Source organism: Lissotriton helveticus, chromosome 8 (assembly GCF_964261635.1).
Source record: "Lissotriton helveticus chromosome 8, aLisHel1.1, whole genome shotgun sequence".
In the NCBI taxonomy this organism is placed as follows: Eukaryota; Metazoa; Chordata; class Amphibia; order Caudata; family Salamandridae; genus Lissotriton; species Lissotriton helveticus.
In genome coordinates, this window is record NC_136069.1 from 763,131,269 (window position 1) to 763,158,441 (window position 27,173).

Below are 27,173 nucleotides of genomic sequence, written 5' to 3' on the forward strand. Positions count from 1 at the left end.
GTTATCATATATCTGTGTACTTACTTGGAGCGAAATGCCATTTGTATATTGTCAATAAGATAAAGAATGAAGGAAAGGCAAGTTAAAATCAAGGGAAGAAGGAGTGAAGTGTACTTAGAATATGGGAAAAGTTAATGCGCCAGTTGTCGAGTATAAGCAGATGAGGATTTTAGGTGGTTCATGATCAATCGTCGATTTACAGCTACACAGTAAGTAATCCCTCACTTGTAAATACCTGAAGAAAAAAATAATGTGGAAGCCTGTACTCTTCCTGCAGTGAGGTAAAGGTCCAAAGCCATTGAGTGTTATATAAGTGCGCTAGAATATATACCCGATTTTGTTGCCATGCCTTTCCAGCCTTATCATGAAAAATACCTGGAAATATAGGATTATTAGAGTGTATGTATGTAAAGCAGGCAGCGAGTACCTGGAACTAATTTGCTGCCTAATTCAGGCTATGTCCTTGGCAAACTTGAATCTAACCCTTTTAAAGTAGTTAGGATCTGTCAGTTTGTGGAGTATGAATCTGTTATCAGGACCTAGTGCTAGCTGATATCCTAGCATGGTTAGATCAGCCCTGATCCCTGTCAGAAGCCTCTGTCTTATCCCAGCAAATGCAGTACAACAACATAACTTACAATCTGGTAAGTTAAAGCCCACATCTATACTGAAGCTTAAGAAACTCAATAGCGTGTCTGCCCTCTTATACTCCCAGATAAAGCTGCCTATAATTCCCCCCTAGCTTTAAAAAAAGGAATCCGGGACCCAGGGAGGTATGGCACAAAATAAGTAAATAAAGTTAGGCAATATATTCCTCCTAATAATATTGCAACACCCCAGAATACTAAGAGGTAGTCGATGCCACATCTGCAATTTTGCGGCTACAATTTTCAACAGAGGCTAACAGTTAAGCAAGATAATCTCTTCAACTGAGCCGCTCAACTGCTAACAGAGTGGCTCGGGTGCAAACTGCTATTGGAAATAAAAGATCTTCTTTTGGGGTATTAATGGGTATTCAACAGATATCTTGGCTCATTAATACCAATTGTTAGTGCCCGGTAATACAGTGCCTTGGCTTGGACAGATTGCTGTCCAATGGCAGTCAAGGAGTGGTGAGCATTATTACGGCAAATATTTGAATGTGAACAAGTAGTTGCTAAAGCTCATGGCCCTCGTTCAGTTAAGAAATTTGAGAAAACCTGGACAAGGCTTCAGTGGGTCTGATCAGGTCCTTTTGGGATTGGAACTACCTGATTTCCGGGAAATTTATATACTATTAGTCACATCTCTGCTCTTATTCTTTTTGATTTTCGTATGTTCTTTCCCCTCTAAATTGTCTCAAGTTTCATGAAATTGTCTGCCTATGTTTAATATGCTTTGTGATCTTACTGGGGAAGGGGGGGGGATATATATGAGAAAATACGCTGAAAAAGTTGGCATTGGGAGGCAGGAATACAAAATTAAGGATGAAATAGAAGGAAAGAGCAAGCATCCACCGAACAACACGCATCTTAGGCCGGTGGGCCTTCTCAGTTCAATAAAAGATAGAGAATTATATTTTAACAAATAAGTGAGGATAGCAAAGAGTAAAGAAATTGTTCAGTGGACTGGGCCTGCTTAACAAAGCTGCGGGCAGAAACTGGAAAGTTGAGGCTGTTTTGCCCCTGGAAAATATACAAATACAATTTCAAAGTCAGCAGCTCTACATTTATGTTAGAGAGGGACATACAGGTGGAAGTGCTGGAGAGAAATTGAAGGAGTGCTGGGTAGAAATTAAAGATGCAGTGACAGACCAGCCCCCTGGGCATATTAGAGAAGCAGAGGCTTTCCTATTCTTCTTTTTGCTTTGGCTATAACGAGCCATGTGGGCATTGTAATGAGGGTATGTTGATATTAGCTGAATTCCCCACACAGCCACATCGCCCATGGGAGCCCACATATATGTAAGAACCTTAACCTGCCTGCACAAGACAAAGCTTAGCTTTATTTTTCCTCCATTTTCCACCTCTAGGTTAGGGATGGTAATTTAATCTGTACTCTAAGCCTCACACAGTTCATGAGCAGTGGAGTATGGGATTCACAACAGAGAGGACCTCTCTGTCCCAGGAGAGGGAAGGCCTGGCATGTGAAACTGAACAGCCTGCTGGCTTCCCCTGAGCAAAAAATATATTTAGATGTAAACTGAGTGAAATCAGAGCATTATAAGCACATATATTTATTTCTCTTTGCGAATAAATGGACACTTAAAATGCACTTTTTCTGATCTGTGCTAATATTGGGAGAAAGATTTTATGATTCAGCCCTAGGTTTGTCTGTAAAAATGTCCATTGAACTGTTTGAGCAAGATTGTAAAAAGGTACAAAGCCTAAATTTAGCAGTTTTTTCACAAGTAACATTTTGCACCATACAGCTGGTGCAAACATGATATCTGCACAAAGTTAGTGAAAATGTAATTTTTACATTGGTTATTCCTTGCAAATATAATTTTCACACCCAGCCAGTGCACAGTTTCCAGGCGCTATGTCAAAGTGTCTAATCCAGCCCCGTTGCTCTGGAAGGTTTGATCTGCTGCCCACTCATGAGCATTGAGAAGATTCCATGTGGCTCATTTCAGTTAGAATTCGAAATCGAGTGGATCATTCGCCCTTACTTCTCAGGGGCTGGCCTTAGCAATACAAACTAATCTACGCCATTTCATTTGTCACTACACACAAATGGTGTTATTTACCAAGGTTAAACGTTGGAGCTCGTATAACAAAAAGTAATGCAAAGCATTGGTCTGATTTAGTTACCATTATCAAAGGATGTGGGTGCAGTGGAAACTGTGCAGCGCCTTGCGAGTGCCCATGCAATCCTTAGGAAATGACCTCAAGGGACAGTATTATGCACTGAGCACACAATTTCTGTTTGTGCCATGGAGTGGCTTTAAACAGGTGCACTGGTGCAAGGAGGGACAGTGGGTCCTGTGACGATAAATGCATTGCTTCCAGATCAGCAGTGAACTCACACTACCCTTAGGAAAGCGCCTTAGTGACAGATGGAACACCTGCTTGAAGAAGCCACTCTGCCTTTCACTGTGAAAGTGGCACCCGCCTGCATTTCATAGGAGAAACAAGGATCCTCCTACAGGTGGGGATGTATGACGGTACGACGTGGGCTATTACCACGCGTACCGTTACAACGCGTGTTTTACAACGCAAGTCGTTACCACGACTTGCGCTGTAGGGTGCGGACTTAGGAATAGTTTAATTTACTTTTCCAACACCAGTCCCCGTGGATAGTAGGGAAGGTGTTGGAATAGTAAATTAACTATTCCTTGTCCTTGAGCGCCCTCCAGCGCAAGTCGTGTTTACGACTTGCGTTGTAAGAGACGCGTCGTAATGGTAGCGCGGGGTAACATCCGCGTCGTAAAGGATGTTCCCCACAGGTGGGTGCAAACTGCACCCACCTGCAGGGGTATGTCTCAGGGGTCTATGGGACCCTCTGAGTTAGGCCCCACCAGTGGGGCGCCCTCATGGGTTGCACTGACAGTGCAATACCTCTTTGTGATGCACAGTCAGTGTACCTTCTGACCGCCTATTTGCCTCTGTACCCATGTCCTTAATATGGTGCAGGTGCCTGGGCAAAGTGTTTTCCTTACTTGCGTGGACCACATCCCCCATGCAAATGAAGGAATGCCCTCTTGTGATAGTACCAATGCTAAATGTGCACCAGGGATATCCGTATTAGAGAATGGGTGCTCAAGCACCTGCTTCCCCTTCCGTAAGACAACAGAACCCTAATAAAGCTGACATTTATTTTATTGACTGATTCCAATACATTTAATGGAAAGTTATCAATATGTAATTTATAGGAATGTGGAGTAGCTGTTTTTGTTTCTAGAGTGGGAAATGACATGGAAACAGTTTGTAACTGACCCCCAACGTACAGGTTTTCCTAACATTTTCTGTGTCCATCTCTGCAATCTCTCTCTCTTGTTCATCACTACACAAAAACATGTTATAAAAATATAACATTCAAGCAGATGTTTGGTGTCCTAATTTGGGCCAATTCATAAAGCTGTTTATGATTACAACAAATAGTATTACAGGAGTACTCTTTTACATACTTTACATGCCTTTGTGAATCGACTTTCAAATATCCAGCCTCCTATTAGTATAAGTGGAAAGAGGTCATAGTCCTTTCTATTTCTACTAATTGTTATTGACTATTCCAATTTTTTTCACATTTTAGTTGTTTTGGGGCCAGTTCTCTAAGGTATATATGAGTCCATAACACCGTACTACAGGAGTGCTACTTTAAGTACTTAAAAATGCCATCGCAAACAGATCTGTATGTGTTTAAATATCTACAGACCCGTATTTTGTTAACAAAGATCTCAGAGTGGTGCCTGGAGAACTTTTTGTGCACTTAAGTGTCTATAAATCTCTATATATAGGACCATGAATTATCTTAAGATGATTTTGCTACTATAAATTTGGTAAACAAGCAAATAGAAAGGTTCTAAACCATAATAATGTGATTTCTTTATTTATGGTTACAGGGGAACATTTACGTATCTGTCCCCAGGAATATACCTGCTGCACCACGGAAATGGAGGACAAGCTGAGCCAGCAGAGCAAGATCGAGTTTGAAAAAATGGTGGAAGAAACCAGTCATTTTGTGCGCACCACTTTTGTATCCAGACACAAGAAGTTTGATGGTATGTGAAAAAACTCCTTAAACAGCCCAACACTTTTTTCTGAAGAGCCTATATTTTAAATGGAGCCCATTTTCCTTGCCTTTGTAGAATTTGGCGTTTATAAGTTGATTGTCATTTTTTAATAGTTGAACTTTGCAATGTGTCAGTTGCTAGATAATTTCAGTGTGATGTCCATTGCTTGATAAGAAGCTGCAATTTGTAGGATGTCAGTTGTACTAGCTTTTCATTCATTTATGTATTGTAAGTGCTTTGTCAGAAAGAACTGAGCCAGGGCCATGCTGTAGATTTTGACCTTTATTCTGAGTTGCATTATAGTGCAGGCATTGTACAATTGCATACAGTTTTACAACTACCATGTGAATATGTGCCCAGGTACTGTGTGATTACAAGTTAAACCCTATTGGATCGGAAATTACCCTATGTGACAGTATTTTTCTCCAAATGTGAACACACTTGGAAATGCCAGCCCTGTGGGGTCTGAAGCATAGATTTATCACTTGCTGGGATGTGAGGTGTGGAGTGAGGTGGGGTGGAAAATAGGGAAGAGGAACAAGGATTGGCTAGTGCGACAGTCAAAGTCTGATGTGATTTTACCATGTGGAAGAACTGGGTGTGGAAAAGCTGACCCATTTGGAATTAGACGGAGCGGAATTCCAGGATGTAATTCCACTCCATCTGACTCCTAATGAGGGCCTACGTAGAATTTGAAAGATGACGGGCAATTGTAAATACTATTTCAAGAGTGTTCCTAATTAAATGTGCAAAAGTGTTCTAGTGGATCTCTATAAGTGTCTTTTCCTAAACATTTGTGTAAGATCTAGACTAGTTTGATGCTTAAGTTGAAAAGCGAAACGCTCATGTCTTACCAGGCAATCCTACAAATACAGTGTAAAACTGCATTATTTTATATTATTTGCCTTTTATCATCTGGGCCACGTTTAAATCTTTTCAAGAAACGGATTCCATGATTTGCATTGGTTGTACTGCATAGTTGAGTATGAATGAATTAGAAAAAAAATAATATCTCACCATTTAAAATCGGGTATTGGAAGGAGTCAAGGTGCAGTCTGTTTATTAATCAATGGCTTTTTAGTACACAATGTTTGTTCACATGCCATGTTGGCGCATTTGACCAGAAACGAGCATGTCTTATTAATGATTTTGCAAAAGGATTGATTAGGTGGTGTATTTTAAAATGTTCATTAAAGATATATTCATGTAGTCAGCATAGCATTTACCTATGTTTCATAAACTAATGCAATTATGTGATTGAACATGTAATCGGTGTGTGCTTGGGTGCGTGACAGGCTTTCTATTAATGAAAATCAATGATAAAAAATATAGCAAGCAGCTATATGAGATGGTTCTATTTAAAAAGTCAAAAACGGGGGGAGGCAGAGGGTAATGCTAGGTCCACCCTCCTAATGCAATAGTAGACCTACAAAATCCGAGATGTCGGATAAGGAACCTAGCAGAAAAAGGAATGGATTTTCACTCAATCTGAGTTGAAAATCTATTAGAAAGGAAAAATTTCCTTTCTTGAGTCCTCTCACTCACCAGGGTTTCCCTACGGTGACATGCTTCATTATAGGGTCCATAACAATCACTGCGGATTGAGGCATGCCATGACTTGCGACTTTACGTAGGAGCACTGTATAGTGAGGAGCTATGTGTAGTGCAGTGGTGTTGTGGAGTGGAGTTAGTTAAAAGTACCTAACTATTGGACGAAATAACTTTATTCTGGCTCCTAGTTGGTGTATTAAAAACAGGGTGAGTTTCTAGGGGCCTATCTATAATGAGTTAGGAGTCCTAGTGAACGTCAACATGTTTCGAGCTTCCCCAATGCTCTTCTTCAGGACATACACAGGGTCCAGCCCTCTGTGTACCACTCCGATGGTGACCTAAAAGTGAGGTAAAGTAAAATACAAAAACGCTGCAAAAATAAGCAAGCGTTAATAATACATACGACACATATTAGTCACGTAGTATCTGAAAAAAAGAAAAAAGTACATTGTTATCAATAACAGCCCTCCAAGATTGGGGTAGGTGAGTTTAAACTGCACTCCCATGTTGCTCCTCATAGGTGTGTGCCTAAATGCTGCTTTCTCGTGTCTCGCCATGCTGAGCTACCAAGAAAAACACACTGCTTGCTAATAATGCCAGAACCTAGCTGAAATACAAAGCGCTGCTATTCCAGTGCGTAGTATATATTAAAATATATTAAAAACAGGTGCACCTCGTGACTGTGCCGTGGGCATAACAGACAATACACCATACGACATATAACACAGAAAAACATACTTTATAAAAGACAATGCTGTGCCTCATGGTCTTAGAGGGGTTGAGAGGGTTCCGACTCAAACTCCGAAAAACAGAGGACAAAAGCGTGGTCAAATGCCTTTTACCGAAGGAGCTCCGTTTGGGGGACAAAAACCGGTTGCACTGTGGGAAGTACCTTAGTCCGCCCGGATTTCGATTGTAACCTAGAAAAGAAGGTGTCTTACTTGATAGATTCTACTCTCGGCCATTGTACCTGTCTGTGTCCCTCGAGCCCGCATCTTGGCGAGTCTCACTTGAGTGCTGTTATTTGTAGGAAGTGTTTCCGCTCAGTCATGCAGGGAAGACTAGAGCAGGAACTTTGACAAGATGGCCACTGTTTTTGGCACCAAATATACAAAACTTCAAAAAGACCAGAAAATCTTCTCACATGAAAAAATCTACCCATACATGAGGGAGGACTATGTACCATCAGGAAGAAACCAGGGTTACAACACCGATAGTAACGGATCAGACACAGGCTCAGACCACTCAGATACTGGTTACAACCACAATAACAGGAACAGGACCAGACGACTGCGCTGAGGACGGTTCAGAAACCAAGGGGGACAAAACTTCAGATGGCCCCCTACCAAGGACCACCACCATATGGTGGACCACAACCGCTTTTCCATGGCCCACCGCCATTCCATCTACATGCATACCAACAGCAACCACACGCTTACTTGGACCAAGTACAATCACATGAGCCACAGACCCAGTCAAGGGGCCCAAAGAGGAAAAACCAGAAGAAGTCAACAAGTGCAATGGGCACAACCCCATGAGACCTCGAGGAGCCACACCAGGAGCATGGGCCCACAAAATCTCCCATCAACCAGCAACCAGCAACCAACCAGTCTAGTAGTAAACCTATCACACACTATTCTGACTCATACATAGAAATCAGTCCTGGAAAAGGGACTTGGTTTTGTACCCACATCTAATATGGACAAATTCAGACTCTGCTACAAACTTAATGAGTTCATTCGAAAAATAAAATTGCAGGTCTTTTTCAAAGGCAAACCACCAAACACAACCCAGGAAAGTGACACTGGCCTTCATAAGAAATCCTATTTCACACCACCACCAGCCAGTCTCCCCGTGGAATTACTAGCTTTCAAAAAAGCAGTCCTGAAGGATGTGGCAGAAACAGACCAGGATGCCATACAAATACTGGCAGATGAGAAAAAAATAACCATAAAACCGGCAGACAAAGGCAGTGCCATAGTACTACAAAACACCACAGCATATCGGGAGGTTTGCCTACAACTACTGGCTGACGAAAGAAACTACATCAAGATTAAGGAAGACCCCACGGAACGTTTACGAATTAAAATTGCCTAACTGGTGGAAGAATCCATAGCCAACAACTGGATAACAAAGAAAGAAGCTGATTTTTTGGACAATACCAACTCTACTATCCCATATTTTTATACCATCCCAAAAATCCACAATTCATTGGACAACCCACCAGGGAGACCATTAGTGTCGGGGATCGGTTCTATACTAGAACCCCTCTCTAAATTTGCCGACGCATTTCTACGGCCCCTTATACAAGGTACTAGTACGTACCTAATGGACACTAAAGCAGTCCTGTGCCTTCTCCAAGACTTACAATTCGATCCGACAACCACCATCCTGATAGGCTTAGACGTGGAAAGCCTTTACACAAGTCTACCGCACAAAGAGACATTGGAGATTCTGGAGGAAATACTATTTGAAAATCCATAGTGTTACCACACACCCAGACATGTAGTCCTTGAATGCTGCCGGATGGCTTTGACTGAGAATTACTTCAAGTTTGAAAACACACTGTTCCGCCAACAGCACAGTACCAGTATGTGGAGCACTTTTGCGCCGAGTGTAGCAGGACTCTATGTCCATCACCTAGAGAAACAAACAATACTACACAACTCGAACCCACACATCAAACACCTCCAACTAAGGTAACGTTACATTGACAATATACTTTTGATCTGGGAAGGCAATGAGTCGGAAGCCACATATTTAATCAACTGGCTTAACCTCCAAGACCCTTTCCTAAAATTCACTTCCACAATAAGTAGGTCTCAACTGTTTTTTCTGGACCTAGACATCAAGGCCAACTATGGCACCTTGACAACAACCACCCATTTTAAACCAACAGCCAGGAACTGCCTCTTAATCTACGACAGCTTTCACCCAAGGCAATTGAAAGACAATCTGCCTCTCGGACAATTCTTGTGACTGAGACGAAATTGCACTGAAAGGGAAGACTATAACACTCAAGCTAAAGACCTTTCAAAAAAACTGATAGCAAGAAGTTATCCAAAACATCTAGTATCAAAAGCTAGAAAACGTGCCTCTAATAACTACAGAGAAGCGCTCCTTGAACCCAGACAACCAACTGCATAAGAAAAAAGACCTATTTGCATAACTACTTTCAACATTGCATCAGACAAGGTGACTAAAATAGTCAACAAACATTGGCAAACACTAAACAGTGGCAATCTAGACATACCTAGGCCTATGTTTAGCCACAAAAAAGGAAAAAACCTGAGACATTATTCACACACTCCCTAAAGATATGGCAAAAACAAATGGGGCTCCAAGGACTTTAGAAGCCTTACCAAATGTACACTACCAGTGTATGCCACTCAACCACAGTCACCAAAAAAGTGGAATTCAATAACCAAATGACCTGGGAACTACGCAATTTCACCAATTGCAGCACTACAGGTGTTGTATACCTGATTACCTGTACCTGCAACCTCCACTATGTAGGGATGACTACCCGAAAAGACAGCACCCGAATAGTAGAACACCGCAGTAACATCAGGTGCAAGAGGGCCACAACTAAAATGACGTCACACTTCATTGAAAAACAACATACACCAAATGATATGAGGTGGGTGGTCTTGGAACACATTAAAAATAATGATAATCTAGAACACAGACTCCTTGAAAAAGAGCCACGCTGGGTGTTTAAGTTACGCTCCGACAGCCAAGGTCTAAATGATAACATCCCATGGGGCCAATTTACTAAATGATACCAGTGATGGCTCAAATATTCCAAGGTTCAACTGAATTTCTCACATACTGATAACACACACATAAGGAGATATACTGGAATATGGTTACCATGAAACGCTTTATGTCCTTAACTAGGCCTTCCTTAACAAGAGATTTTTTGGAGACCAAACATGTTACCCTTTATGAATGGTACTGGGGTTTTATCACGGTTTTCAGTGATAGGAATCGGTACCACCAATTTAGGGTGGGTACTCTCCCAGTTAACTCATTTACTGGTAAATGGTGGTCTAAGATTAAGACAAAATGTCCATTTTGCCCGACCCAGATTGAATCTATAGCGCATATTTTATTCATCTGCCCAGTGTATAAAAAACCGAGGCACAAGTGGTTGAAACACATCTGCATGTCTAAGGGCATTAATACTGGTAATGAAGCACTTAGGATCCAAAAAACGGATAGACCAGAATCAATTGTAATTGCGGTCGCCACATTTTTACACTGGATGTGGGCAACCCGTGCTCATAAGTTGAGCCTGAGTTAAACTGTCTTTTCTATTGTTATTACCTGGTCTTTTAAATGTTTAACTTAGTCACTATCAGCCTGTGGTATCCACTGTAATTTGGCTTGGGATTTTATTGAAGTCTTTTACTATGTTTTAGATTTATTTATGTATAATATTTGTATATAGGGATGGAATAACTTGTGGATTTACCTTTCTATTGGGTCAGCTTTTTACTACTATGGAAATGGAATGCTTAATATTTTAAATGTAAATATCTTTCATGATTTATGTGAATCGAAATAAAGACTTATTGAATCGACAACACACACTGTATCTAATTATACCCCAGAAAAGTACACAAAGCACACAAGCTTTGGCACTTTATTTACTCCTTTATTTTCATACCCATACTGGAGGAGAATCACTGCAGGAACAATTAGGAAGCGATATCCCAAGTCTAATTAAACACCAGGAATGTGGTGTAATAAAGACTGGTTTTCTAACTCCACATCATGGTAGGAACACTAATATATGATGCAATTTTTTAGTTTACCAACCACATAGCTATGTAACATGATCACTCTATAGACGGCAATTAGAGGTAGTTACACCACCAATGAGGGACATTATATCTATTCCTCAATATTGCCGCCATTTTAAAACCAATGAGGTAACCAGCGAAACCATAGGGAGGCTTTAACTTTAGCCTTTAACAACATCACACTGCGTTCACTTTTAAGCGAGCAGAGTCCCACAGACAATATATTACAAGTCTCTCTGTGTATGTTAGGATCACATGTTTGTTAAGTGTTTCCTCACGAATGCCAGTTAACGCACATCAGGCGCAAGTCATGATTGACACTGGACAATAGGGCCACTACATTAGCCAAAAACGGCTGCCATCTTGTGAAGGTTCCCGCTCTAGTCTTCCCTGCATGACTGAGTGGAAACACTTCCTACAAATACCAGCACCCGAGTGAGACTCGCCAAGATGCAGTCTTGATCGACACATACAGGTACACTGGCCGAGAGGAGAATCTTTCAAGTAAGTCACCTTCTTTTCCTGGTTACGATCGAAATCCGGGCGGACTGAGGTACTTCCCCCAGTGCTACCGGTTTTTCTCCCCCAAACAGAGCTCCTTCAGTAAAAGGCACTTGACCACACTTTTGTCCTCCGTTTTTCAGAGTTTGATTCTGTACCCTCTCAATCCCTCTAAGACCATGAGGCACAGCATTGTCTTTGAAAAAGTATGTTTTTCTGTGTTATATGTTGTTTGGTTTATTGTTTGTTATGTCCACTGCACAGTCACAAGGTGCACTCGTTTTTAATATATTTTAATATATACTACACACTGGAATAGCTGTGCTTTGTATTTCAGCTAGGTTCTGGCATTATTAGCAAGCAGTGTGTTTTTCGTAGTAGCTCAGCAAGGCGAGACACGAGAAAGCAGCATTTAGGCACACACACTATGAAGAGCAACATGGGAGTGTGGTTTAAACTCATCTACCCTAATCTGGGGGGCTGTTATTGATAACAATGTTCTTCTTTACTTTTCAGATACAACGTGACTAATACGTGTCGTATGTATTATTAACGCTAGCTTATTTTTGCAGCATTTTTGTATTTCACTTTACCTCACTTTTAGTTCACCATCGGAGTGGTACACACAGGGCTGGACCCTCAGTATGTTCTGAAGAAGAGCATTGGGGAAGCTCGAAACATGTTGATGTTCACTAGGACCCCTAAGTCATTATAGATAGGCCCCTAGAAACTCACCCCATTTTTAATATACCAACTAGGAGCCAGAATAAAGTTATTTCTCCCACTAGTTAGGTACTTTTAACTCACTCCACTCCACAACACCTCTGCACTACACATAGCTCCTCACTATACAGTGCTCCTATGTATTGTCGCAAGTCGTAGCACGCCTCAGTCCGCAGTGGATTGAGATGGCCCCTATGATGAAGCATGTCACCGTGGGGAAACCCTGGTGAGTGAGGGGACTCAAGAAAGGAAAGTTTTCCTTTCTAATAGATTTTCAACTCAGATTGAGCGAAAATCCATTCCTTTTTCTACTAGGTTCCATATCCGATATCTCAGATTTTGTAGGTCCTCCATTTAAAAAGTGTAATATTTTAAAGGTAAAGACATGGTCAGCTACTCATCTGGCACAGTTTGATTCAGAAAATTCATCAAACCAGCTCATTTCTAAACGTATGGATGACATACATATATGAAAATTCATGAAATTACATGTTTTCTTTTTTTATGTGCAAAAAGCTAATGGTCTCTATCAAGAAACAAAATTGATGCTTTGTAAATTAATTTACAAGAACACGTGCAGGGCTTCACAATTTGTATTCCATGTGTTGGTACATGATTTTGTGTTTGGAACCTTAGCCTGATGTAACTAAATGACTGGAAAACACATCAGGAAACCATAGAATTTTAAAAGGCGGATATTGCATATGATTTGGTTATGTATTCTATTCCAGGTCTGTTTATGATCAGAGCTCTTTCCCTCATAAGTGTTTCTTAAGGTACAGCTATAGATTATAACGTGATGGATTAATCACATATAACAACAGGATGAGAGTTTAGTATCTTTGACATGGATGCTCCAAACATTGTCTTCTGGCAAATGCTGCTTGCTGATTTTTGTGTTACTTTATGGATTTGTTGTTCACTAAAATGGGATCAAAAAGTGATCCAAAGACTTGATAAAGTATAAACTTTTTTGCCCTGTAGAGTTGCTTATAAAACAGCACAAATAGGCCCTTATTCATTGGGATGTGGCGTAGGGCAGTGCAGCAAGGCACATTGCTGTGCGGCCCGATGCCAATGTGAAGGGCAGGAATACACCCTATTTATCCAAAATGGTGCATTCCTATCCTTCCCCCCCTGTGCTTGTGCAGTTTCTGCAGCCTAGTGCCAATGCAGGCACCCTTGCACCATGGTGTATGGGTGCCTGCATTGTCTGCAGGACTGTTTTTGTGCAGGAAGGGGCCCCTTCCTTCACTAAAACAATTTTGAGTGGCGTTTTCCTTTTTCCATGTGTGCTGCAGAATAAAGCACACATGAAAAGAGGAATAATTACGGAGAAATTAGGTTATTTCTCCTTGTTACGCATCACCTTGGTAGGCATAAGGTTTTGGAGCATCCCCAGGTTTACAAGGTTTTGTCAATCTGGGTAAGTGTCAAAATCCATGGGTTTTGTATGGGAACACCCACTGCAACTCCCATGGAATGCCTCCAGAGCGCAGAATAAGGCAACGCTGCAATGAGCTCTGCCTTGCCTAACTACATATCTATGAGGCCATTCAGAGCCACATAGAGTCGCTTTGTGTTGCCTTTTAGATATGAATTCAAGGTTTGCACAGCTGGAGCATCACAAACAGTGATGCTCAGGCGCTACAAGGGGCTCATAAATATCTTCCATAGTGCTTTGCACTAATTAGCGGCAGGAGGGCCTTCCATGGGCATTCCATGGGTGGTACTTGTAAGCTCCAACATTACTGTTAGAAATAGGTTTCTGGTTGGCTAGGGTATACTCCTAAGCCAGGCAGAACTCACCACTCTAGTCAGGGTAAGGGTGTTGCACACCAAAACTAACCCTTGCTCATCCCCTTGGTAGCTTGGCAGAGCTGTGAGGCTTATCCCAGATGCAATGTGTAAAGCGTTTGTGCAACACACAGACCACTGACACACTAAACACATCACAAAAGAGACTCCACACAGGATTATATAAAAATATCTCTTAAAATGTTTAAAAAACGTAGACCACAATCACATAAATCACTTTGCCAACTAGCAAATTGACATAACAGCACAGTCAGTGCAATAAAGTAAATACTTACAGATTGCACATGTTATAAAAAATACCATTATATATAATAGGCGGTTCCTAAAATGATACTCCTTATCCTATCATTACAAGGCCTAAAACGAAATACATCGTGACACCAGGGCATAAAATACAAGTGGGGTTAGAGTAAGCCCACATAAGTCACCAGCTAACATCACACATGTGCAGCCTGTTGTAAATAAAACACCTCATCATGAAGTATGATCATATACATATGAAGGATGTGATGAATAAAACACATGCTCACCAAATATTTCAAGATAACATCCAGTATCACCCTAAATGTTTAGAGCACAGCACTTCTGCTCCCACATTGACACCAGAGGAGTTCCTGTGCTCCACTTTTGGTTTATGCCTCGCGGCTCACGTCCAGCAGCAGGGCGGGAATTGCTGCGGCATCCTTCACAGGACGGTGATGGGAGGAAGAAGCCCTTCTCTCAGGTACAATGCAGATACCAACAGGATTTCACTTTGCCTTCCGCTTCTCGTTTAGGATGCACGCAGGCCACACAGGCGCAGTGCAGGGGATATTGGAGCTAGCTGCTTCTGTTGGGACAGAAAAGTGCTCACTCCACATGCTGGTCAGAAAGCGCTCATTTCCACACATGCTTTCAGTATCCTATAGCCAGTGCTCACCAAACATGCTGGTCAGGCGAGCTTCCAAAGCATGCAAGCTTTAAGAAAAACACTCACCACAAGCTTACTTGGTCAAAAGGTGAAGAACAGCCCAGTCCACACACAATAAGGGGCAGTACTCCTCACACAGCTCTCCCAGCTCTCTTTCGAAACAGGTTTCGGTTTCAACCCATCAAGGATCTTTAGAAGTTTTTAATTTCCTTGAGTCTTCCAACAGGAGGCAAGCACACACAAGCCCTTGTCAAGCAGCATCCACAGCAGGGCAAAAATATCTTCTCAAGCAGCACCCACAGCAGGGCAAAAAGAGTCAGTCCTTTTCCTCTGCAAACAGATAGAAGCAGCAACTACTAGCCAACCCACCCCTTAAACAGAGAAGACACCGCTCCTCACACAGCTCTTCTTTTTTGCAGGACCCTCTTGCTTCCAGAAGTGATCTAAAATCCTTGGGTTTTAAGTCCAATATTATACACCATTTTTTCATTGTAGTCTTTGTTTCAGAGTCCCTGTGCTCAGTAGAAACCAGTTATGTCCTCCCTGGTCTAGCTTGACCACAGGGATGGAGTCAGCATTGTACCAGAGGAGACTACAGCCTTTTCAGGTGCTAGTGAAAACTCCTCTCACCACTCTAAATGCAGAAAGGTCTGTTCAGCCTGGCTATGAGTCACCCCGGAAAAGCAGGACACACCTCATTCCACTTTGTGACTGTCTCCAGTGAATGCACAACCCCAGCTCCTGTCACTTCAAAACCTGACAGTGAGTACACAAACAGGCAGAGGCACACAGCATGGTAAAGCAAAACAATGCCCTCTGTCTAAAAATAGATTTTTCAAACACACAATGTAAAAACCAACTTCACTAAAAGTTGTGTTATTGAATTCTGAGTTCAGAAAGCCTAGACTTAATTTCTCTATTTTGTCCCATTGGAAAGTTAAACTTGTAAGAAGTAGCAAAGCAGCTCCCATGTTTACCTATGGGACAGACACCCTTTCAATAGTGAAAAACAAAATACACAGTATTTTACTATCAGGACATGTAACACACACCAGTACATGTCCTTTCTTTCACATATACTGCACCCTTCCCATGAGGGTACTTTGGTCCTACCTTAGGGGTTACTTACATATAAGAAAAGGGAATGTTAGGGCCTGGCAAGTGGGCACACTTGTGAGGTCAACAGGGCAGTTTAAAACTGTGCATGCAGATCCTGCATTGGCAGGTATGAGACACATTTACAGGGCTACTCATGTGGGTGGAACAACCAGCGCTGCATTCCTACTAGTGCACTTTACTAGGGACTTACCAGTAAATCAAATTTGCCAATCATGGATAACCAATCATAATCACAATTTACACAGAGAGTACATGCACTTTAGCACTGATCAGCAGTGGTAAAGTGACCAGAGTCATATGGCCAACAAAAACAGGGCCAGAACAATAGGAGGCAAAAGGCAAAACGTTTGGGGATAAACCTGCAAAAAGGACCGGGTCTAACAATTACCATCAATGGTTTTTGATGCAAACTTGTCAGATATTGCATTACATCAACAAATAAAGCCTCCTTGAGACAGGCACTAAGTAGGAGAAATGCATTTATTTCTACTAACATTTTACACTCTGCACGTGTGCTGCACTGTGCAGCATACATTCAATTAAGGAAATGTGTTAAATTTAACATAGTTGTAGATTTTTGCTCTGGAAGGATACTCTACCAATGTAAATGTCATGCTACATGGCTCATTTATGCTTGGCAATAGGCACCCTTTTAAAGGATTAGTTCAATGGAAGTCAGCAGCGTCAGACCATAGTTAGTAAATATGGCATACGCAGAATGCAGCACGCCAACTTTGGTTGCTGTGTTGCGTTGCGCCATATTTTCTAAATCTGCCCCAAATCCATGCAGTAGCACCAAATTCTGCATATTATTCTCCTTTTTTTGGGTGACCTACACATAGATAACGCAATTTTGAAAACAATTGATATGCTATTACTGCACTGCTATTGCACTGAGTCTCATAATGGAAAGCTTAATAACTGTCAAAACATTGTCAAAACATGTGGGAATAAGTGTAGGTGAGCCATATACCACAGCATGAGACAGCAATGAATGTGATTCATGATGTCTGATGTGGATGAATTCCATCCATTCTCAGTACTAATGTAATGAATGTAAGAGAGATAAAGTGAGAATGTCATTAGTTATCACCTGTAGCCAGTGACAGAGCTGTAGGATACAGCTTCCACTTGAGCTTGAGAGTGAGGCTTGACTTAATCAGAAGTGTGCTATACTGAAGCAGTTTTGAATTCCACATTGGAAATCCTAGTGAGTAAGCAGGGTGCCTGATTTAATGAGTTTGATTTTTGAAATGCTGGGCATAATCTGGAAACAAACCTTCCAAGGGCTGAGCTAATGGGAGCCGACATTATTTCTATATTCTCATTTAGGCTACTAGAAGCAATTTACCCGATGAGGAATATGATAGGTGCCAGGGCCTGGGGATTAGGATGAAAGTGAAGTGAAGAGGTGGCTGGTTGTCCTGGACACTCATTTCAGCTTTTTAAAATTGGTTGCATGGTAGCAATCAATCTTCAATTCTGGCACGTACTTCAGGGTTGTGTTTTAGTGCCATTATGTGTAAGTCAATGAAGTAAAAGTCGATGTCAGTTCTATTTAGAGTAGCAACTAGATGCTATTCTAGGAGCCTCAACAACAAAGCCACACACCTTATCCATAAGCTGAACCGCTACTGCTAATACATTTGTGTGCATTCAAGGTTGTAAATTCCAAGGGAAATGGTCCAGGTTAATAAGTGGATAGACATAAGCATGAAGACTAATTTTAGAATCATGGTTAGGAAGAGTTTAAAAAAATGGCTGGTGTGAGTTTGGCCTCTAGGTCGGTAGGATTGTATGGGGACATTTACAGGAAATGAGTCACCACTGCAGACTTCATGTCAAGTTATACGGTCCTAGTTGCCTACAAGTTGTTCGTGATTTCCAGCAATTTTGGGGCTACAAATGGGATGAGGGCTGTGACCAGCTATTTGAGTAGGACAAGAGGGAGTAGAGAAAACCATCTGCATTAGTTGAGATGCACAATGTTGCTGAAAATATGTGAAAGAGGGTTGACAGTTGATGATAGTCTTGGAAGAAACTAACCAGGAGGAAGACAATTGTGCCCTATCAATTTATCAGCAAATTTATTTAACCTTTTTACATAAATATTTGAACATGCCCAGGTATGAGACTTTCATTTGAAAACAGGAGGGATACATACATTCTCTGAGCCTTTTGAAAGTGTCTTCATTTGTGTTTCACACTGTTTGACATGTTTTTTTCACAATGGATACCATTTGCACATTCTCAAAATATCTTAGAACTACAATAGAGTGATATTGGGAAACTTAATATGATAATTATAGAAAAGTAGTCAGGAGAAGGTAATACCAAATGTCTGATGACCCAGACATGGTAAGGAGAATAAAAATATATATCTATAGTATACCTCTGAAATAGGTGTCTGATAGGACCTGTGGATGGAAACTGGAGACTTCCATGTCACTCAAAGATCTCTGGACTGCCGGACGACCTGAGCTGAAGACCAAAGTACATTTATTGTATGAAACCATCAATGCAATGGTATCTGCCAAAACATTACAATACTATATGTTGAGGTAAGGCAGTCACAACCAAACTATTCAAGCAAATCAAAACCAATGTGCATGTCCCCGGTTAGCAGTCAGGGTTCAGATGTGCAGCACATAGGTACCCAACACTCAGGTGTTTGGAGACACACTGTTCATCACCACTTGTAGCAATCTCTCTTTTATCATTTCTGTAGTGTCTCTACATGATTAGAGGCAGTTAACCATCAAGCCACTCTAACTTCACCCAAGTATTTCAATAGAACCATCTTTATATGACTCTCTTGCTGCTGGACCAACAGCTACCCACTTATCCACAGGAACTAATCTAGGTCAGAATGTATCTCAGTGAACTGTGACATTCCCCAAAGATCAGCTCTGTCAGCTACCAATGTTATGCCATTGAATGAAAACACCAAACATACAGCTAGTTGGCACAACATCACAATTCACCTGCACTCATATGACACAGAGCTCTACTTAAAGCTGAACAATCTTTGTTGCCCATGAGAACAAACAAGTTCAAGTACCTCAATTCTGCACTATAATTAGCATTTCATGTTTGAACACTCAAATGCTGAGCAAAGTTACTTGAATTTCACATCAACCTCAAGCAAGTCCCATATCACAAAAAAAAAACAGAAAGCCTAGATCCATCTCACATTGCCACACAAATTTGAAAGATAACTCCCAGACTATGACTTCAGAACTGCCATTCAGACCCAGAGATTGTGACACCTAGACAGTGGCAATACTCTGCTTACTGGCTTGTCCAATATTCATCTCACGCATATTTCAAAAAAGAAAATGATGCATCAGTGGGCTGAGAAAGTATCTTCTGATCACTCCCTCATTCCAGAAACCTTATTGACTTTCTCAACAAACTAAAATCATCTATCTTCAAGATGGACGGTATGATATTCAAGGCCCTCACTACCAGCACTCAACAAAAACAATTTGTTCTGTCTGGATGAATACAATTGCTTAGGATACTGTTTGTAAATACAGTGAGCAATTACTTTTTCACACAACGTAGAGCAATGATTCAAGAGAATGGAAAATTAAATCAAAAAAGGAAAACACACATGAAATAAGAATCAATAATGTATTATGAATCAGTATCAAATACTAATGGCTGTCACAATTACACATTCAATTGCGTCAGGAAACAACAAGTGACTGTGGTGAAATAGAGTGACATATAGTGATTACGTGATATGAACAGTGCACTATATACAAGACAAGTACATGTGGAATAAAAACGCAGGAGGAAAACAATTTTTTTAAGAAGAGTTTTTTCCTGTTTCTTTTGCACATGTGCTGCAAGATCCAATATTAAATTACATCATACTCATGAGGGCTGTGTGGACATATATGGCATGTTGACCTTTCGACCCTGAGAGTAGTGCAAATATGAGGTGCATCAGAACTGGTCTTCTTCAGGACTATGGAGGGATGAGTGGACAGATTTTACAGCAGCAAAGGTGCTACCAAAAATTATAATAAACAGTGTATATTCTACAATGAGTTGCGTACAATGGTATTCCTTGGATTTCAAATCTTTATTTCAAGCGTGTAAATGAAGCACCATACAGCCGACGCGTTTCGTCCCACGCAGGGGACTACTTCAGGCTTAAATTGTATATAATGACTTCAATTGTTGATGACTGCTTAACAATACTTAAAAATTGTGAGCCCTCGAGTATGGCGACGTTTCTAAGCTGGTCTCTCTCTTATCAAAACTCAACCAAATCCGTAGTCCTTCAATCTTTCGAGTGGTTAAAATCGATGTATAAAACCAACAACCAGGTGGATTTCAATGTATATAAACGTCCATCTGAAGTTCAAGAAACCCAATGATTCAAGTTCTATCCAGAGTCAGGATGTGTACAGATGGAAAGGATCAATGCCAGATCAGTCTTGATAGGACCGTCCTGTGAAGTATCAAAATAGGGATCCCCGTACCGACCAAGATGCGTCCTCCGGTAGCACGTCGGGGGATGCGAAATGCAAAATTACGGTTGCAAAGGGGCAGATTCACAGAATCCGTCCCTTTGCTACCACAATTTCAAGTGAAGCATGTGCCCCTTTGTGCATTAAGCAGTTTCCTGCAGATGAAAAGCATGCAAAATCATGTAACATGAAATTAAATTCTAGAATTTGGCAATTTTCACTAGCTTAGATTTCATCTAGGCCTAAATATACCATGGCGCAATTATAAAAAGAAAATCAAGTTATAATTCTGGATAAGAATAAATATTTGTGTTCATAATAAAAAGAAGATCGCATTATCATTCTGGATATATCAAATGTGAGTATTTAATTTTTCACTGCTGAATATTTGGAAATAAATCTTGAAAAATATGATGAGAAGGTAGAAAATACTAAGCTGTAAGTGGGATGATAGTCTCAGTTTTAGGAGAAAGGTAGATAAAAACAGTGAAAGATTTTTTTCAATTCACTACATCAATATAGTTTTGAGAGTGCAAGATTAACAAACGGGCAATGGATGTCCATTTCTAGAAACAAATGGACAGACACATAAGTTCTTAAACAAACATTTCAGAGGCCTTCCATTTTTGATTGATGGGATTTTCAAACCACCCTTTGACTGATTGCAAACATCCCTAACTTTTTTTTACAAGACAGTAGATATAAGCAGCTATCATGAGAATTGCCTTCTAGTCCATCAAAACCCATGACACACATTTTGGAAACTGGGTATGAGACCACCTGTGGAGCTTATTAAGTTAAATAAAGCTAAGAGTATCTCCACAGCAATGCATGGAGTAGGGATATGGGGCCTTGCTAATTCCCTCCCGCTACAAATAGTAGAAAATATGTTCCTGAGATACATCTTGTCCATCCCATCCAGCACATCTTCGTATGTCTGCTATGCGGAACTGGGTCTGTCTCACATATCAGATCATATCAAATTAGAGCCCAATATTTTGTGGCATAGCGTGTGGACATAAATAGAGGCCCAGCTAAACACAGACATACTTATGGCTAGCCTGAAGCTGGAAGGGGCATTAAAAATCCCCTGGCTAAGATATGTCCGCAATTTTATGGAGGATTTTGGGCATCCCGAGCATTTTTACGACCCTAGTAGTTTGCACAAGGTCAGGAGAAAGCACTTAAAAAAGGAGGGTCTCCAACATCTGGAAGCCTTAAGATTGTTGTCTGAGATTTTAAAACACAGTGTTCAGCAGAATCAACAGATTTTAATTACTTTTAATATTCAACCTTATTTGAAAGATGTTCCTGGTGATTATGATCATTTTCTATTAACCAGATTTAACTGGGAATCTTCCACAGAATTGTGAGTCTACCAACAATGAATGACTGGACCCGATAATTGCAATTATGAACATGTGACAATCACTCAGAGCAATCCACCATACATGTGCTACTGTTTTGTAAACTTTACAAAGTACTGAGAAAGGTGTGGCTTCTTCCCATTTTAAAACGCTTTGGGATTAGACACTGTAGGCCAGCTTTCATTGCTCTACAATTCTTAGTTAATGTACATATTACCTGGAAGATAGTAATGTTTTCAAAGCAGGTAATTAACTTCAGAAAAAGGATGGTAATTCAAGTCTAATGGTCATATGGTAGCAAAATGTACTGTTGTAGCACTGATGAATTTAAACTCTGTATGCCCCCAGTTTTTCTTGCTTTTTCTTTTAACATTTTTCCAGTGTATAATCAACGGATTTAGCAATGTAAATATATGATGTTTCTCGTTTTTAACTACACATATGTTTTTTTACATGTGCTTTTATGATTGTATAAAATAGCAATCGAATAAAGCTGCTTTTGACTTTGACTTTGACACACATTTTGAGTTTAAAAGGTAGCAACTCAGATCTCTTTGAAAAAATGTAATATGTTTTCACCAATGAACCTGACACATGAATACAAAGGAATAAACATTCACCCTAGTTTATTTGGGCCCCAATGTTAAAAATGCCTGCACTATGGAAAAACAATGCACACAGTGATGCGCCTATTTTGCCACATCGATGAACAACTAATAGGAATCTCTGATTCTAGAAGGCTGTAATTTGAGGACTTTTCATTGATGACAACACTGTATTGACAGGTATTCATATGTCTCACTGTGCCTGCCATGAAACGGGGTCCGGTTGAAAGAGGGTGCTCTCAGGTTCCTAGCGGGTGCCTGGCGTCGTGGGGGGTGTGCCATATCGCCACCACCCCCCTCCCGTGACCCATGGTACAATGAACAATTGTACTGTTTAATAAACTCAGTTCCTCTCTATTCTCGAGGGAATCCGAACTCTCGGTGTTTTTTAAATATTGTTGACACTAGCAACCCCTGGTCAGGGTGGACCTTAGCGCGCCCATACCACTGGGGTTCACCACTACACCTTGGTCCTGATGAAAGCCTGATTATCAATCACACATAGGCAGAAACATGTTCACCACACCTCCAGGGATAAAACTGAACTTTTAATTTAGTTATTTATCCCACACAATATATATTTTATCCATGTCTGATTGGCAAAACTAATAAATTAATTTTTTGACACAGTCTAGATATTTTTAAACTCACTATTCACTCCTCACCGAACACCTATTACCAGCTCCGCAGTAAACTGGCGTCGCAGCACACTAGGGTGGCATTCGGCCACTCCTCGTGGGGCCCAATGATGAAGCATGTCACCAACTAGGTTGGTGAGAGAGGGCTTTTCTAGAAACCTAACGGGTCTTTCTCCACAGTAGATTCTCACTGTGACTTCCAACATGCTTGCTCTTCTCTTACTTTGATGGTACACTCCTTTGTTGATTTCATGATATGATTCGAGGTGAGTAGGAGTGCCCCTGAGTTGTTTTTCCCTTCTTCTCTCATTGATTCCTGTATAAATCACTGTGCCTGCCTTCACAAAAGGTTAGAAACCTTTTTCAGATCTAATTCTGGCCACCCTTGTTTTTGAAAACAGTTTGAAAAAAACAAAGTCTGTATTATAGATGTTATCAGTTGATCTAGCAAGTTGAATCAAACAAATCACAAAGCTAGAAGCTGTCACCAAGGGATATGGAACTAAAAGATATCAGTGATATCAGGCTTATTAAAACATTGAAATGTTGACAACTCCATTCAATAAAGGTGAGTGGCTCAAGGCCATCAATGGATGATATAGATCTTCTCCACCAGCATTTCAATTTTTGTCTTCCTGTTTCGCCTTTTATTCATTTGGATCATTCTACCCTACGTGACTGAAATGTTCTAATACCATTAGAGCCAGTCTGCGTTAAGCCACAGCCATTGTCAAAGGCCATCTCCCTCATTATCTGCCTTTGATTGGGGCTTAGGCCTATAACTTGATTTCAAGGCCTTTAGCAATTGGTAATGCTATTGGCAGTGGGCTATAGTGCAATAATATGAACTTAAAGAGGCATGCCAATTCTGTTATGTGCGAATGCAGAAAAAACAAGTACTACTCTTAGGGACATTGCAATCTAGTTCATTACACTTTTAAAAACTTGTTGGCTACAAAAGTGGCAATGCGCACTTAAAGCAAGTAAATTGTTGTGGGGAATTCTGCAGTTTTAATCAGTGCATTTTTGCGGAATTCTACACAGGCCACAACCTTTACATAAGGTTCAAAACGGATACAGACTAGAGGAAAATCCCAGTGAACAGAAAAATGTAGAAAAAAATCTTACACCAATATTTAACCATAATTCCTCCCAAATGCTATTAAACAGAGTGCTCTGTGCCCAGGCCACATCCATTCAACTAGCAGAGATCCCACTACTTTATAGCTGCATATTTAAATAAACATACACCAATCATAATATATTTGAGGAAGTTGACAATGTGGTTGCATTAAGATTGGTGTGCAGTATCTTTAACAGTGGAATAAATACATTGAGGTGAAAGTGATATGTGGATATAAAGGGATACAAATGCATTCTGCACGCATCGCTAATCATCATAGAAAACTAAGTAACCTTGAAAATAAAAAGTGCATAATTCAAGTCTTATATTTGAAATGTTCACACTCTTGGCACTGATCTCACATCCAAATTTACTGTTATCAATTTCCCACAACAATTTTCAAAAATGTACACCCAGGACAAGGATGTGGCAAATGAAAAGACCAGCAGCAATTGTTCTTCTGTAATAGAGAGGCAATCATGTCCTTACCCTCGAATGCTTGCTTCATTCCTCAAAGTGGATTGAAAAATATTACACTCCCACTGTAGTTGTAATATTATCATCTTATTATCACCAATTCCCTTGCATGGTGGCTTCACTGAGCAGCTGTTGCACAGACAAGCCAATTTCCTTTAAGCATTGCTCTATCAGCAGCTGAAGCCAACCCTACCAGAAGGGTTCTTTGTCATAAATATTAATGAACAGAGAGGAATCCCTGCAGTGACATGGTTTCTCTATCTCATTGAGTAATTGAAGGCACAATTCTGGTTGATCTTTTTCTGTTCCAGTCTATTTTGCTGTGCTCACCTTACTTATGAAACAAACGTAGTGTAATTTACAAAATGCGTACATAATAGAGTCTTTGTGCTAATTGTACTGAAAATACAGCTGTGTATCGCGTATCCATGGACAATCTGTTTTACTTGATAGAGAAACTTTACTTAGGAAAACAAAGATATTGATAGGAATGAAATGAAATGAAATGAAATGAAAAATTGCACTTGTATAGCGCATAACTACCCGGAGGCCTCGCAGCGCTATACAATGTTTCCCACAGTGTATTCAAGCGTAACACTGACAATTGATTGGCATTATTCTCATCAAGGATGTGGCTTCCCCCTGTCAGTGTTCTATAAGTTCAGCACAAATAATGTATGAAGAAAAATAAAATCCCTACTGGATTGCACACTTGGTAATTCTGCATGGCTAGTTTTTCACTATCTTTCAGAAGAGAGAATTTAACCATCTACTCTATATCCCTTATGCTCATTCTTCCTCTGATGTGGTTAGATAAGCAATACCAGTTGACCTATAAGGCTGTACAGAACTGTCTTACTTCCTAAAGCTTCCGTTAGCTCCAAAGAGAGATCATAGAACATCACTGATGTCAGTGGCATCTATCAAATAGTATTAAATGTTAATTTAGTAAAGGTTAGGGTGCCAAAAACCCAAGCACTGCTTCCTTGTTTTTTTTCAACCAGAAATATAAACATTGATTTTGTTTAATTAAAGGAGGAGTCTGCTTTTCCAGCTTCCACTATAATTCTAAAATTGTCCTTTCTGAGTAGCAATTTATCTGAAATATGCATCCATTATGTACATTTGGCTACCCCTTTTTCTAACAATTTCATAGTGGTTTTTATTCACACCGCAGTTTTAGTGTGGACAGACAAATCTAAAGCTAGCTTTTTTCTACTTCGAGTTTACACATGAGCTAACATGATTTCACATACATTGCTATTTTAATGTTGATATTTCTTTTGTAAGCCACTATGAAATAAGCTCTATATTCAAAATAAAATAATAAAGTAATAAAGAGAGACTATTCTATATATATTTCTCATTAATACACACACACAGGAGGTTATTTATGAGAGTCCTGCATCACTTTTGCACCACGTAGGGTGGGGCATGCATGACACAGGGCTCCCAATCAGATTTATGAAGCCACACAAAGCCACCCTGCGTAGCTTTGAGCGGCCTCATAAATCTTGATTAAGGCAACGCAGCGCAAATTGCTGCATCACCTGACACTGCTCCCGGAGGTATTCAGTGTGTGTTGCAGTGGGTTTTCCCATGCAACACATATGGACTTTATGCTGCCCCAGATTTACAAAATCATGTTAACCTGGGGAAGCGTCAAATCCTGACGCCTCCCAAGGAGAAAAATATGTTTATTTCTCCTAGTTTTTTCCTCTTTCTATGTGTGCTGCATTCGGCAGCAATCACAGAAAGGGGAAACCCCCTCTTAGGTATGATTTTTAGCAAAAATAATCTGCATACACCAGAGGCACACTAGCACCACAGTGCAAGGAGGTCTGTCATGGCGCTAGGCTGCAGAAATGGCACCAGCACAGGGATAAAGGACAGGAATGCACCATAATGCATATTTATGATGCATTCCTGCCCTTTCGCTTTGGTGTAGGGCAGGACAGCAAGGTGCCTTGCTGCACTACCCTATGGAAAAATTCCTTCAATGAAGGGCACAGTGTTTTATTTTCCTATGAAAAGTGTATGGTACTTCAGCCTCCTTACTGACAATGTATCCTCTACAGAAATAATCAGTTGTAATAACCATTTATTTTCTTAAAATACCCAAAAAGCTATGTGAACCCATTCCTTTGATCATTAGTTCATCCATTCATCTCAGCTCCTCATTTTCAAGATTCCTCTTTTCACAATGCCCTTTGAGAGATTTGGGGTATTTATTTGAAATGGACAATCCAACACACTTATAAATACAATATTTTTCTAAGTCAAATGAATTCAACGAGAGCACCTTGTTCAACCCTGGTAGTTTTGGCACAAATAA

The 27,173-nt window shown here is 40.4% G+C and overlaps 1 protein-coding gene across 2 annotated transcripts in view; it reads left to right on the forward strand.

The window, feature by feature from the left end:
- The first annotated feature begins 4,562 nt into the window (after window positions 1-4,562).
- GPC6 (glypican 6) overlaps window positions 4,563-27,173 on the forward strand; it is a 2,597,257-nt gene continuing 2,574,646 nt past the window's right edge. For both annotated transcript variants that reach the window (XM_078657599.1, XM_078657600.1), the window contains exon 1: window positions 4,563-4,702. In XM_078657599.1, the coding sequence (XP_078513725.1) occupies window positions 4,594-4,702 (109 nt within the window). In that variant the 5' untranslated portion in view covers window positions 4,563-4,593. The remainder of the gene's footprint in view (window positions 4,703-27,173) is intronic.